Genomic DNA, 15,747 nt, shown 5'->3' on the forward strand with positions numbered 1-15,747 from the left:
GGAAATTCGGTTGGTAATCCTGTTTTTACCATGTTTTTTACCAAGGCAAAAATATCATGCTCAGCAAATATTTGTGCTTAGCAGCTCTATGAAGTTGGCCCCATGCCTTCTCACTTGGTGTATCTCAACATATGCATATAATAACAGACCTGTGAAAATTTGAACTCAATGTCGTCAAAATTGCGAGAGACTATGGAAGAAAAAAATCCCTTGTCGCACAAGTTGTGTGCTTTCAACATTTTTTTTTATTTTTTTTATTTTTTTTTTATAAATGTTGAAAGCACACAACTTGTGCGACAAGGGAGTTTTTGGTTGGTAATCCAACAGCCCACAGGTGCTTGATTTCTAGACCTCAGGTGAGGTCTCGAAATCAATTCAAATATTTTAGTGAGAAATTACTTCTTTCTCAAAAACTATGTTACTTCAGAGGGAGCTGTTCTCACAATGTTTTATACTATCAATTATCAAGTTAGTTTTTATGCTAACTACCAATAGTGTCAAGTGCCTTTAACACACTTTTTCTTTTCTTTTTTTCTTTCTTTTTAAATCTATTTTAGGATAAGAAATCATTAAATTCACCCCTCCAAATTGCAAGATGCCACCATATGTTCCAGTACAAGTCCTCAGCCCACTCATAAAGCCATTTGCACAAAGCAAATAAAATTGTGAGAAAACAATGGGAGACTTTCCAACGCTAGGCGGCAGCAGACATACCGGGTAAATTTCCATTGTTTACGTAGTTCTGAACATGCGCATAATTCTGAGAACAATGGATTTACCCGGTAAGTCTGCTGCCCTCTATCGTCCCAGAAAGTCTCCCATTGTACACCTCTTAGCCTTTTTTCACACTACTGTATTCCCTGAGGAAATGTGCTGCCAGACTCCCGTGGAATAGTGATCTAGGCGGAGACTGATGATGTTAACGGTAGGGTGAAACAAATCCTGCTGCCTCTTCAGGGCTGAACTCCCAGGGGATAAGAGACAAGTGTGAAAAGGGCTACATGTAGCCCCCGTTTGTTTTGCACTTGGATGAACTTTTCCAGTTATAGTGTACAGTGTCGTAGCCAAGGTGGGCGGTTCTGGGCGGGCCTGCCCAGAACTAACGAATCTCGCTCAGCACTCTGAGCAAAATACACTGTGCTACCCAGCACAGATTTCCCCTAGATTCAACTTACATGACTTAAGCAATGATGGCCCCATATCTAAACATTTAGAGCCCAACACTAAACTTGGTCTATAGCTACAACACTGATGGGGTGTGCAACAGATCTTAGAGGGGGTACTTCCTCGGTTACAAATCGTCTCTTGTTTGCTCAGCTGGTTTGTTGGGTTCTTGTGATCGGTCTGTAAAATATAAACAAACACTTAGTAAATAGTGGTATTAAAGGGACATGTTGCCTTGTGGAGTGGGTGAGTTGGTCTATGAAAAGCATTTGAAAACCGTTTGTTATAAAAAGCATATGGTTCAGACTGATACGGTTGAAAAGATGTTTTAAAAGTATAATATAATAATCCACACAAAAATGTCTCGAAATTGCACGGTTTTCCTTATAATTATGTTGTGAACTAACACACTACACTGTTTATGTGAAGACCAAGACTCAAACCAACAATCAGAAATACCAAAGATTGAGTCCAGTGTGCTAAACCACTCAGCCACATCACACCATGTCAAGACTGGGACTCAAACCAACACCTCTGCTGAACAGAAATACCAAAGATTGAGTCCAGTGTGCTTAAACCACTCGTCCACAATACACCATGTCAAGACTGAGACTCAAACCAACACTCTGCTGAACAGAAATACCAAAGATTGAGTCCAGTGTGCTAAAACCACTCGTCCACAATACACCATGTCAAGACTGAGACTCAAACCAACACCTCTGCTGAACAGAAATACCAAAGATTGAGTCCAGTGTGCTTAAACCACTCGTCCACAATACACCATGTCAAGACTGAGACTCAAACCAACACTCTGCTGAACAGAAATACCAACGATTGAGTCTAGTGTGCTTAAACCACTCGTCCACAATACACCATGTCAAGACTGAGACTCAAACCAACACTCTGCTGAACAGAAATGCCAAAGATTGAGTCCTGTGTGCTTTAACCACTCGTCCACAATACACCATGTCAAGACTGAGACTCAAACCAACACTCTGCTGAACAGAAATGCCAAAGATTGAGTCCAGTGTGCTTAAACCACTCGTCCACAATACACCATGTCAAGACTGAGACTCAAACCCACACTCTGCTGATCAAAAGCACCAGAGCTTGAAACCAGTGTGCTACATTTAACCACTCGGCCATAAAATTCATACACCATGTCAAGACTGAGACTCAAACCAACACTCTGCTGAACAGAAATACCAAAGATTGAGTCCAGTGTGCTAAAACCACTCGTCCACAATACACCACGTCAAGACTGAGACTCAAACCAACACCTCTGCTGAACAGAAATACCAAAGATTGAGTCCAGTGTGCTTAAACCACTCGTCCACAATACACCATGTCAAGACTGAGACTCAAACCCACAATCTGCTGATCAGAAATACCAAAGATTGAGTCTAGTGTGCTTAAACCACTCGTCCACAATACACCATGTCAAGACTGAGACTCAAACCAACACTCTGCTGAACAGAAATACCAAAGATTGAGGCTAGTGTGCTTAAACCACTCGTCCACAATACACCATGTCAAGACTGAGACTCAAACCAACACTCTGCTGAACAGAAATGCCAAAGATTGAGTCCAGTGTGCTTAAACCACTCGTCCACAATACACCATGTCAAGACTGAGACTCAAACCAACACTCTGCTGAACAGAAATGCCAAAGATTGAGTCCAGTGTGCTTAAACCACTCGTCCACAATACACCATGTCAAGACTGAGACTCAAACCAACACTCTGCTGAACAGAAATGCCAAAGATTGAGTCCAGTGTGCTTAAACCACTCGTCCACAATACACCATGTCAAGACTGAGACTCAAACCCACACTCTGATCTGTTGATCAAAAGCACCAGGCTAAAACACACCATGTCATGACCGGGACTCAAACCCACACTCTGCTGATCAGAAACACCAGAGCCTGAGTTTAGTGCTCAAAACCATTCGGCCACAACAAACAGGCCAATGAACAAAGTGTGCGAATATCTTGGGAGTTCACAGGCATGAAACTTACGATGTGAGCTCTTGGTCGGTACCCTCATACAACGATCCCTTGGCCGGAAGCATCCGAACACTCTCATTTATTGCTCCACTCTTAGCGAGACGACTCAGAAAGCCGTAAAACGATACCCTGGGGGCGCTGTTTAGAATTTTAGACAAGCAGATGACTGGCGGGCAACTGTTGAAAGAAAAAGAGTGAAGAGAAAAATAATCAATTTTGGCAGGGCTTCATCGAAGACACTGCTGGTAGGATGTGGAGCTTGTCAAGGTAAATCTTAAAGATACTGGACACTATTGGTCATTGTCAAAGAACAGTCTTCTCACTTGGTGTATCTCAACATACTCACAATTTAAAATAACAAACCTGTGAAAATTTGAACTCAATTGGTCGTCGAAGTTGCAAGATAATAATGGAAGAAAAACACTCTTGTCACACCAAGTTGTGTGCTTTCAGATGCTTGATTTCAAGACCTCAAAATCTTTTTCTGAGGTCTTGAAAATCAAATTCAAATATTTTAGTGGAAAATTACCACTTCTTTCTCGAAAACTACTCTACTTCAGAGGGAGCTGTTTGTCACAATGTTTTATACTATCAACAGATCTCCATTGCTTATATCCAAGTAAGTTTTAAATGCTAACAATTAGTATGAGTTATTACCAATAGTGTCCAGGGGTCGATTTCAAAAAGAAGTAGAGATATTAAGAACGCTTGGCTAGTCAAGGAAGTTAGGAAGAGTAACTCGTCCTAACACGAGATAAGACTAGTCTTAACTCTTTGTGAAATCCACCACAGTGCCTTTAAGCCTGGGCCAATAGTGAAACTTGACTACTCGACTAGTCGCCCATAAATAGTTGCAAGTTCGACACTACCAAAAAATATTTTTAAAATAATTAAGAGGTGATCCGGCTGAACCTGAACACCTAACAAAGGCTAAAAATGGAGAAATCCAATCCCTGCACTGGGGATGGTTGTCTGACTCCCTGAATGCACAATAGAAGCCATGCACTAATCTTCACCTGTAGGTAGCCTCTGCGCATTCTTTTGTCAACGCTTCAAGGAACAGTCTGGACTCCACCCCATCGGGCGTGGCATGCTCCACGGGTTTGGGATGTTTCTTCTCTTGTCTGGGGGAGGATTCACTCGGGATGTACACTGCCTCTCGGGGACTCGGTAACGACGCCACCAGATGGTGGTACACGGACGAGCACATGTGCAGAAAATCTACAGTAAAAAATAACGTCAAAGTGAGGGATTGGGCATCTTGAAGATTTTTCCAATGAGAGACTTTGGAACGCTAATTGACAGCAGACTTACCAGGTAAATTTCCACTGTTTACGTAGTTCTGAGCACTCGCACATTACCGAGAACAATGGAATTTACCTGGTAAGTCTGCTGCCACCAAGCGTCCCAAAAGTATACTATTCAAACTATGCAATGGAAATTGTGACTTGGACAATGTACCTCACTGTGTAATATTTTGACAGAAACAACTCTTATAGAGGATGCAGACCTTTCAAATACTCCGACGAGATACAGAGTCTGAAATTGAGGACCTTCAAAACATGATGAGGGATAAACACTTCTGGCTTGACATTGTAAACGGAATCTCGGTTGGGACCTCTAAATTAATGTGTAGAAGCCCTTACAGTATTTTCTTTTGTCCCATTAATTAAACACGCCCAGGTGGCCCACATACATTCTTTTTATTACGTGATCCATGTGCGTTTCTCCAACTCCAGGGGTATATAAAGCCTGACTGCACACACACTCACCCTCGCACTTACATGTAGTATTCGGCTCCTGTGCAGTCCAGCATCTCGACCGACCAGTTGTGTACATTGTTGTTTAACCAACTATCGTTTTCAGTATAACCAACTATCGCTGTCAATTTGACACTTACTTAACGTATTACTTTTTCTAAGACTCTTGTTGCTGTGGTGTGCTGTTTGGCAGTAGTACAGGCGCACTGCAGCTACAAGCCAATTAATTAATTCCTACAAGTTAAGTACATTATTATTTTTGTTGGCACAAGTACTGCCCTCTTTTGTTTACATACAAAACAGGCAAAAAAGCCAGGTTCGTAATAGTTTTTGTAATTTCGTTTAATAATAAAAAATACTACCGAAGAACACGCTACCAAAAGTGAATGAGAAGAACCAAATCATGGGTTACATTTATAGGGCTGTATGCTTCCTTTTTGAAAGGGCAAGGGCAGAGGGCACCAAGGCATTTTCTTCTTGGTAAAGGGCACCCTATGATGAAATTGAAAATTTGTACTGGAGCATTTCAAGGGCACCAAGGCAATGAGCAGGGGACAAAGAGGCAATCGCCTTCGTTGCCTCCGTAAAGTATCAGGCCTGCTATATATGTACCTTCAAAGTAGAACTGCACTTGGAAGGCGTAGAGGAAGTCAGCAAATGATGTCAGGGAGTCCATAGCGTCTTCTAGAAAGATGATCCGAGCTGTTCCTTGAACGAGATCGAGGGGGAAGTCCGGACACAGGAGACAGAGGAGAGAGTGGTATTCCCCGACGTTCAATAAATCTGCAAATGGGTGTAGTTATAGAGACCTTGTAAAAATAAGTCCAGGCCCCAATTTCCTAAAGCTGCTTTAGGGTTTGTACGGCCCAAAACAAAGAGTCCACATATATTTATTAAACCGATACAATTTGATGATAATGATGGTAGAAAACTTCCCTTCAAATATTACTTGTAGAGGTGCTGTAGTTTTTGAGAAATTAGTAAAACAACGCCACCAAAAAATTGAATCTGGAGGCAAACAACGTATTTACCAGTACTGGTATTTGCGACTCTCCTGAAAACATCGCTCTGTGATTTTGACCTTTTTTTCCTAAAATACTTGACGACTAATGAAGCTGAAACTTCTACAGGTAAAAACTTGATCTACAAAAGTATCAAACTGGACATATTTGGTGATTGCTCAAAATACAGAGCACAAAAACTTAGTTGGTAACAGGCAATGGAGGGGTGTTGGTAGTTAACACATTGTGAGAAAGGACTCCCTCTGAAGTAATGTATTTTTTTGAGAAAGATTTCCTCATGCAAATATTTGAATCTAATATACTTCAGGCCTGAAGACTTTCTCAGACCAGGGGTAAAACGATCAAATAGTGTGAAAAGGACGGCCGTTAACCAAGGGGACAATTAAGGCCCTTTTCGAAACAACTGGATCTGAATTTGGATTCGGCTCAGACTAGCTTGACCCTGCCGGTTGTATTGACACTTGCGCGTGCTTTGGGTATATGCGCTAAGGACTTCAGATGAGAGAACATAGCCTCAAGCCGAACCCAAAGCCAAAGCTGTGGTTTTAAAAAGGGCCAGAGTAGTGTGAAAAGGAGCTAGAGAAGAGCAAGAGACTAAAAAGAGAAAAATAAATGTGTAGCAAACCTCCACTGTCGCCGATATGACGGAAGGATTTCCAAAATGTGCGGATGAAGGATGCTCGATTGTGGGGCGTGGCTCGGAGGAAGTTGTACTCCCGAAAGAGTATATGGGTCCCTTGCTGAATGCTGAGAAAACTTCATGAAAAACAAAAAGTAACACACGAGTAAGTAGTTTTCTTTTGTGGTTATAATAATACAATAATATTACAGAGCATTTCTACAGCGCAAAACAGAGAACACAGCACCTGACAGTGAAAGGGGGGCAAAATATAACAGATAGGCCTGTGAACTTTTTCTTTTTTTTCTGTTCCGAAAGTATATAATGGGCTTTAATGGAAATCTGTGGACATGATGTTTTGTATGGTATAAAAATTACCCAAACCCAAACGAATGGGTGCAGTTACAGAACTACTTCTTCTTACTAGTCTTGAAGAAACCTTGCCGGGTTGACTTTGGGATATTCTTCTTTGTGTTCCATCAACTGACTGATGGCATCCTCTAGGTACACGGGAATGTGCTGACTTGCTGAAAATAAGACATCACAAAAAAAATTACACTAAGTTAAAAACTTGATTTAGGGTTGAACCCGAAAAATTACTAGAGTAGAGTGGTATTTGTACTAACAATCTCCTGCCAAATCTCGTGGCTCTGCTTACCCCTGAAGGCAAAAACAGTAGCAAAAATTCACCGCTTACCCATGAAATACACCTGCCAATAGCGCAGAATTCCCTGCTTTTGTAAGTGCCGATTCTGTGCTTTCGGTAAGCAGAGCCATAAAATTGGGCCCTGTTTAACGTGCTAGGGCTCCACCAAATCATGAGCTATCTAGCCTTCCTAGACCCAGTAACTAAAAATATACACAAGTTACACTGTATTAAAAAATAACAGGTTGAATGTTTTTATTTTTAACAGTGTTTCTTCTATTGTTATAATTAAGTTTCTATTTCTTTTAATTTGTCCATACAATTACTACTTACTACTTACGGTTTAATGGTTAAATTAATTAGGCATAGCTATCTTTTCCTCCTTCCAGTGAGAATCTAGTTTTAACTTGAATCTAGTAACAGTTTTGGCATCCACTATAGCTTGTGGAAGGGAGTTCCATATGTTTATTACCCTTCGGGTGGAGACATTTTTCCTGCAGCTAATGTTTTTCTTCGGGGATGGCTTGAAGAATTCGAGAGAGTGACATCGAGTCTTGTTGTGGTTATGTCTGATGTTCTGTACCTGCTTCCTTGCTCTAATGAGACTATGTTTTTTGACAAGTGCCTTTTCTACACTTACTTACATACAAGTTACTGCATTTTCAGCATAAAAAGGTTTTATATTTAACAACCATGTTAACTGTTGGAAATCAAGCATCTGATTCTGAAACTGCCACACAATTCGTGTGACAAGACAAACAAAGGAAGGGTGTTTTTTCTTCCATTATTATCTCGCAACTTCGACGACCAATTGAGTTCAAATTTACACAGGTTTATTATTTTGTGCATATGTTGGGATACACACAGTGAAGTGAGAAGACTGGTCTTTGACAATTACCAATAATACTAGTGTCAAATAAAAACTCATCCCCCATGACCCTAAAAATATAGGCCGAATAAAACTTAAAAGTCACCATAAATAATTTGCAGTTTTAAATAAAGTTCATCCAAATATAATAATACCTAAATATTCCTCAGCTGTCATGGCAAACCTGCTTGTATCCATTCTGCATTCCTGTAGAATTATTCTACTATTGAAAAACGTACAAATCTTCACAAAGGTCGCATTCAGTTACCGACGATTATAGATCTTACTACCTAGAAACAGACAACTTTTGAGAAATGAATGAAGCAGTCGACGACATCAACAAAAATAATGCGGACACTTCCAATAGGCTGGCAACAAATTGACTGTAGTTCATTTTATACACAGAAGAGTCAGGGTCATCGACTACGCGGGTACTACGCAACGCAAAAGTGATCTAGCGCCCTCAGACACGTTTTAGCAAAGAGCAAGTTCGGTGAGCGACTAGACAGAAAGGGTTGAAAGACGAACAGAAACTGTGACGTAGCTGTGACGTAGCTCTCCAGTTTACCATTATCGGACATTGCTCCAATTCCAGGGCATGGTTCAATACAGTTTTTAAAACAATGTCGCTAAACATAATTTTCGTATCAGCTTTAGCATGTAAAACCATGGAGGTAGAACGGGCCACTTCTGAAACCAATATTTCTAGTGTATCGAGGGAGTGAGACGAGAACAATTGTGACCTGTTCGACTCATTTCTCAAGAAAACTACAACACCTCAGCTTTCATCTTGCGGATATAGACAGGGGCACAGTCGAGGGATCCTATAGAATTAATTGATTTTGTTAGCCTTCGAGAAAGACTCTGCTAGAGACTCTGGGTCGAACGTCGAACTATGGACAACATCATCGAGTGGACCGTCCGGGTCTGATGCTGAAGGACTCCCTGAGAAAGTCTGAAGACCGAAAAGGATGGAGGAAACTAACTGACAAATCTTCAAGGGGTGCCCCCACGGTCAGAAGACTACGGGATAGACGCTGATATGCTGATACCGTCGTTCCTTTTAGTTGGTCAGCAGTTTGCACGAGCTAAAGTAGGCCTTTAAACTCACTTGCGATGAAAGTGACAGCACACGTACACAATATCATTATGTTATCATTGTATGTCTGGTGATTCGAGTGCGGCTGTTTTATACATGTTTTATTGATCGTCTGGGCGGTCCTTATTTCCACCGCTCCCATTGGTTTATAGAAATCTGCCCCAAACCCGAACAGCAAGAATTCCTCAGTCAGTCAAACCATGTAGGTAGAAATAGATGGTCAAACCCACACACCAGATTTCTCTGTCTGTGCTAGGACTGTCATGAATCAAGTGAAGGGAATATATACGTCTACATTACTGATTCCTCTTGTTATGAACTTCAATTGCCTTTAGTTTTGCACATCGGTATATGAGTCTACGTTGATCAAGAATCCAGCTTGTTATGTTTGAGTTATCTCCATCCTGGACGTACAACTTTGGCTCACAGACTTTACCAAAGAGATCCGGCCACCACAGCATCATCGTCTTATCATCGTTCTCATTCTGGGTGGAAATCTGTACTTGAGCCTCTCCTCCTAACGCCACCGTACTTTGCCGTGCCCCGGGAGGACTGCCGCTACACACCAAGTCCAGGCCGCCCCTGCTTTCGGCCTCGTCCGTCTTCTACTAGGTCCTCCGGCGACTATGCCGGCTTGTGGGTGACGTATATAGATCTGCTGGCCCCCCAAAAATGAGTGTTTATTTGGAAACTTCATTTTATGCGAATATCTAATGGCCATAGTTTACTACCACCGCCGGTGTTACTACCAAGCTACCTTGCGTTTGACATTTTCTTCAACAACTGCTCAGTGAGGTATATACATTCAAGCGTATAGGTGAGACTTGCACAATCTATCTGGGCACACTGCGAATTGATATTACCAACCCTTGCCAATAATTTGAAAACATTTGACATTTAAATTTCATGATCGGCTAACAATATTTCGAAACATTTTGAAGCGTCTATATAATTCGATTATTCTATACGCACTCTCAAGACAACGGCAGAGTCGGAAGAATCTGTGAACACCAACAGCAATCTTGAAGATGTAAAAGTGCTACTTTTATCTTGTAAAAAGAAGAACTTTCCTCCCCTAAAGATAATTTTGAGCACTTTGAACTGAGGCTGTGAAACAAGGAGTTTTGAATACCTTGACGAATTCTCTTTGGAGTCCTGTACTACTTGAGGAATTTTCTTTGGATTTCTAAAAAGTGTTTTTTTTCTTTGCACAATTTCAACTGAAGAGGATTGTATCCCCTTGAGACAGCCATCCAAGAAAACTTGTCTTCAAGTGACTTTGAAAGGGTTTTGTTTTATAATAATCAAGGGGAGATGTTCTTCAGTTTGTATGTGAATGAAAGTGGAGTTGCAACTAGGCCTCTTATACAAATTTAACTGATTACGGCTACAGGAAGAGTTTGATGCACACACATAAACGGTCCCATCAGAGTTTATACAATGATCTCTGTGGTAAGCTGAAATTCGGCCTTTTTGACTACATGTAAATTGCAAATCTTGAAGCTTGTATTATTTCATAAGGACACAGCCACTACATGTTGTGATCAACATTTTACTGTTTACTAATTCCAAAATTTAGGCTGATTGCATATTGATATTTAACTCTTTTTTAAAAGGATGCAGTTGGCACAAATAGAAATAGTGTTTTCAAGTTGCCAATTTAGAACCTGTATGACGATACATTTTAAATTAATATATATTTTCAAATTAACATAAATTAAGTGAATTTCAGCTCAATTGTATTTTATCTGCCCTGCATTTTACTTGGTTACAAACATACATAATGTTTGCATCATTTTTCAGCATCGGTGCTGCATTTCTAATTTTGTCAGTTTCAAATACAATTGTTCAGAGCCAAAAGTGCTATATGTTTGTACCTACTTGTCCAGCATCTTGGCACCAATGGGGTGACTCGTGCTACCAAGTCACTGAGAAAATTTTTACTTGGGTAGAGGCTGGGGAGCAATGCCAGAAAGTGGGTGGGGTTCTAGCTGTGCCAAGCAACCTTCAAGAAAATGATTTCATGATGACATTGATTTCAACAAATGCTTGGATTGGCTGTGATGATATAGAGATTGAGGGGGAATGGGAGTGCAGGGAGGGTGACTTGGTGGTCACATATAGGAATTGGGATTCTTGGCAGGGTGAAAGGTCACGTTATGGAGGTTCCGAAGACTGTGCTGCTTTTTCTAAGCTTTACGGATCAAAAAGGCAATGGCATGATTTTCCCTGCGGTTATCCAAGTCCAGCTGTGTGTAAGAAACCTGCTGATTCATACCTTCAACCTTTACCGTAAATTCTGAGTAACTGCATCAAGAATTGGGTGAAATATTCGAATCTCAACTTAAGCATAATATTCTAAAGTCTATTTTTCAAATGTTCACAGTTCTTGCTATTTGTAAATCACCAACTGAATACACATTGCCATGTTTTAAAGGAGAAGTATACCTTTTTGAACCGTTCTATGTACTATACTAATATAATAAAACCAACCTGTGAAAATATGATTTCAAAGCGTAGCAGCGTTTTTTAGATTTCGCTGAAAGTGTGTATATTTTAAAATACATTTTCAAGAATGGTTATGATATTGCTCTTCATGGAGCTATATAAAAAGCATCATTTGGTTTATATATTTAGCTCATGCTTATGCAGAAATACATTCTTCTTGTATATTTAAGGGACACGTATAACCATCAGCCTTGGATCGGGCAAGTTGGTTCATGAGAAGCGTTTGAAACCGTTTGTGAATGCATATGGTTAGATAGATAATTTAAAAGTAGAACATAGCGATCCACACAAAAAGGCCACAAAATTGCACGGCTTTTCCTTAGAGGCCTATAAGTCGTGAACTAACACGGCACGCCATTTTGTGGAGTCATAATGGCCAACCGCGTACGTTCGCAAAATAAACGAAAAAACATGCAATAAATTTCGAGCCATTTATTATGCCTATTTTTACTGTTTGGATCATTTTATTCTACTTATACGATATCTTTCTGCGAAAGTCAGACTCACAAGAGCAATAGTGGTCCGGTTCTTAAAGGCAGTGGATACTATTGGTAATTACTCAAAATAATTATTAAAACAGCATAGGGTCTACAACCTCACTTGCTAACGAGTAATGGGGAGAGGTTGACAGTGAAACACATTGCGAGAAACGGCTCCCTCTGAAGTCATAGTTTTCTAGGAAGAAGTAATTTTCCACGAATTTGATTTCGAGACCTCAAGTTTAGTATTTTGAGGTCTCGAAATCAAGCATCTGAAAGCATACAACTTCGTGTGGCAAGGGTGTTTTTTGCTTTCATTATTATCTCGCAACTTCGACTACCGATTGAGCTCAAATTTCCACAAGTTTGTTATTTTATGCATAATGTTGAGATGAACCAAATGTGAAGGCTAGTCTTTGATAATTACCAATAGTGTCCAGTGTCTTTAATTAGTATGAGCATTGAGCCATAAAAAGGCCTTGAAAAGTTAATTATGGTGTGTCATATATTGTTTAAATTTATAACCATTAATAAACATAAAAATTACCATTATAATAGGCATTAATTATTGCTCCTTAAGGACTTTTTACTTATGTATATTCTCAAAAATTTCACAAATTGTACATAAACAATAAGCATTTGCTTTTATTTTCTTTTAACCACAACAGACTAATAGTAATTTACTGCAAGAACGTTGAAAACTAATTACCTTCTCAACGAACTCGGGCGGTGCAGGGGCTATATGTAAGTTAGTTTATATGATTAATTTTGTTAGTAATTACCAAAGATACATTTGAAAGAGTCAAAGTGTCAAGGATGGTAAAATTGCATTTACATGGAGCTTTACAATGTATTGTTATAGATCAATGCTTTTAAAGAGAGTTTCTTCTTTTCACAATTGAGTTGACAATTAATTAAGCCTCAATGTATATTTGGTTTGCGGTAACACCATGTGTGTATCTACTTGCCAGGTAGAGTTGTTCTTAGGGAACTGTCTTGATTTATTCTACTGCCGTGGAGTAGATAATCGGAGGTTCGGGAAATATTTTTGTTTTTTGGTGGGGTGGAGTTGTAAATATTAACTAAAAAACAGTTCTTCAGACCCCAAAATCGGCCTAAAGTGGCCTAAACACAAATGAACTGTTACCATGGCAACGTGTTATATTATGCTTTGAAATGTAAATGTTGTTTATTTGGACCCCAAGTCCCTACCATCCACAAAGTATAAGACAAATATTCCTTTTTTTTTACCGTGGACACGTATGTCGATATTATGTGAAAAGACCCTTAAAAAGGCATTTTTCACGTTTTTGGGAAAAAAGTCTAGTTTTGAGGCAGTACTGTCACAACAGGATACAATTGCCCAAGTTTTTGACACCAGATATGGAAAGACCAATGTTGGCCCTAATCACAGCCGAAAGGAAAATTTTCTGAGACCCCTGGCAAGTTGACATTTTGGGGTCCAAAAATAGGGTAAAAATGTCGATTTTGCAAGTTCTAAAAACATACTGTAATGCATGATGCAAAAATAGCACAAGGGTGATATTTAAAGCAATAATTTTTTTTCTCAAGGAAGGCCAAGGATGATACTTTGTAGTGATATAAAAGGTTTTTTGAAATAATTGTGCATTTTGGTGGGGTGGAGTTGTAAATATGAGCTAAAAACCAGTTTTTCAAACCCCAAAATCGGCCTAAAATGGCGAAATAACAAAATGAGCCGTAACCATGGCAACGGGCTATATATAGAAAGGAAAATGCAATTTTGTTTACTTGCACCCCAAGGCCCTTCCACCAACAAAGTATAAAAAAAAATTCATTTTTTGACCGTGAGCAACTATGTCAATTATTTACCTGAAAGAGAATGATATCAATAATGCAGGACTACGATGCGTGGTCATGGCCTCTTGTCCTGTGCCAAATTTCAAGGAGCTATACGCTAGGCGGCAGTAGACATACCGGGTAAATTTCCATTGTTTACGTAGTTCTGAACATGCGCATAATTCTGAGAACAATGGATTTACCCGGTAAGTCTGCTGCCCTCTATCGTCCCAGAAAGTCTCCCATTGGGTACACAAATATTCGTTCATATTTTGGACACAACTATATTTAATAATTTTAATAATAATTTTTTATTTAGTACACAACTTTCCCCAACAGTACACTCAGAGTCCCTCGTTGACAATGGAAGGTGGTGTATAGTTTACCATCTTTATAAATTCATATATTTATTAATATATTTACAATGCCAACCCATTAAAATATTGTAAAATTGACGTTGATCAAGTTTGTCTTCAGCCTCAAATTCCATAAAATAATTAACGCTGTTATGTATATTTTTAAAGGTGTAATTCAAATATGAAGGTCTATGTTTCAATATACGCTCAACAGTTCACATTAATATTAATAACATAGTCAACAGCTTTTTCACTAAGACTTGATAAAATATACAACCCCCCCCCCCCACCCCCACCCCACTTTCACCAGAAAGAAATATTTAAATTTTCTAATCACCTATTTATACGTACCCTGGGTAAAAATATATATTTATATGTTTTGTTTACATTTGTACACTCTTAATAACACTCTTACTGCTACTACTACGAATGAGCTAACAGCTGTGGCGGCTGTAAACTGCATGTGTTTCGGTCACTGATTTGTGTTTAACCAACGGCCAAGTCAACTGAAACAGTTATTATTTTCGACCGCCAAAACGCACACCTGATGAAACCTATCTTAAACACGTTTGACACAACAGTCACACAGCCACTTTCATCAGTAACGCATGACTGACATGAATGTAATTAATTACTATGCTTAACATATAGACGATGAAACCTGTGACATCATATGTTTACAAAAGAGCCACAGAGCCTGGACTTCCTGCAGGCACGATTTATACACAGCCCAACGGAAGAAAACATAAAATCTTTTATATAACACCCAAGCAGATCCTTGCCATTTGATTGGAGGATTGTCCGTCACGTGATAGCAAATAAAAGTACCATTGCACGCTGAGTCACTCGCCGTGCATTTTCGTTCCATCCGAAAAGTACCATTGCACGCTGGCACGCTGTCAGCGTGCAATGGTACTTTTCGGATGGAACGAAAAAGCTGAGTAAAAACATCACTGCGTGCGCGTGTCTTTGGTAACGCAGCAGGTGTTACTGCAAGAAGGCATAGTAAAATTACTAGCATTCGGCTTCTACAGTTGAAATTGTTTGTTTTGAAAGTTGTATCTTTCAATCAAAATGACAAAGTTCTACTTGGATGTTATATAAAACAAATAATGAATGTTTTTCATTCGTGCAATGGTGCGAATATGTTCATTCGTTGAAAGCTGGAATGTTCCATTCAACTCGGCTCCGCCTCGTTGAATAGAACATTCCATCTTTCAACTCTTGAACATATTCGCACCATTGCACTCATAAACATTCATTATGTGTATATTATATAACACCCAAGCAGATCCTTGCTATTTGATTGGAGGATTGTCCGTCACGTGATAGCAAATAAAAGTACCATTGCACGCTGAGTCACTCACCGTGCTTTTTCGTTCCATCCGAAAAGTACCATTGCA

The 15,747-nt window shown here is 39.6% G+C and overlaps 1 protein-coding gene across 1 annotated transcript; it reads right to left on the reverse strand.

The window, feature by feature from the left end:
• Nucleotides 1-751: 751 nt before the first annotated feature.
• Nucleotides 752-8,479, reverse strand: LOC117300868 (UPF0705 protein C11orf49 homolog). Its single transcript, XM_033784721.1, has 7 exons — nt 8,240-8,479; nt 6,995-7,097; nt 6,577-6,707; nt 5,542-5,712; nt 4,186-4,390; nt 3,182-3,346; nt 752-1,344 (listed from the first exon to the last, which is right to left on the reverse strand). Exons 1-7 carry the CDS (start codon nt 8,280-8,282, stop codon nt 1,314-1,316), a joined length of 849 nt encoding a protein of 282 aa, XP_033640612.1. The 5' UTR covers nt 8,283-8,479; the 3' UTR covers nt 752-1,313.
• Nucleotides 8,480-15,747: the final 7,268 nt, after the last annotated feature.

Source organism: Asterias rubens, chromosome 16 (assembly GCF_902459465.1).
Source record: "Asterias rubens chromosome 16, eAstRub1.3, whole genome shotgun sequence".
In the NCBI taxonomy this organism is placed as follows: Eukaryota; Metazoa; Echinodermata; class Asteroidea; order Forcipulatida; family Asteriidae; genus Asterias; species Asterias rubens.

Bases quoted from the DNA above. Each gene is read 5' to 3' on its own strand.
- LOC117300868 (XM_033784721.1), bottom strand. From the start codon at position 8,282: ATGGATACAAGCAGGTTTGCCATGACAGCTGAGGAATATTTAG. The intron at 7,098-8,239 runs GTATTATTATAT...TCTTATTTTCAG, and splicing joins GACAGCTGAGGAATATTTAG to CAAGTCAGCACATTCCCGTG. The intron at 4,391-5,541 runs GTACATATATAG...TTTTTACTGTAG, and splicing joins AGTGCAGTTCTACTTTGAAG to ATTTTCTGCACATGTGCTCG.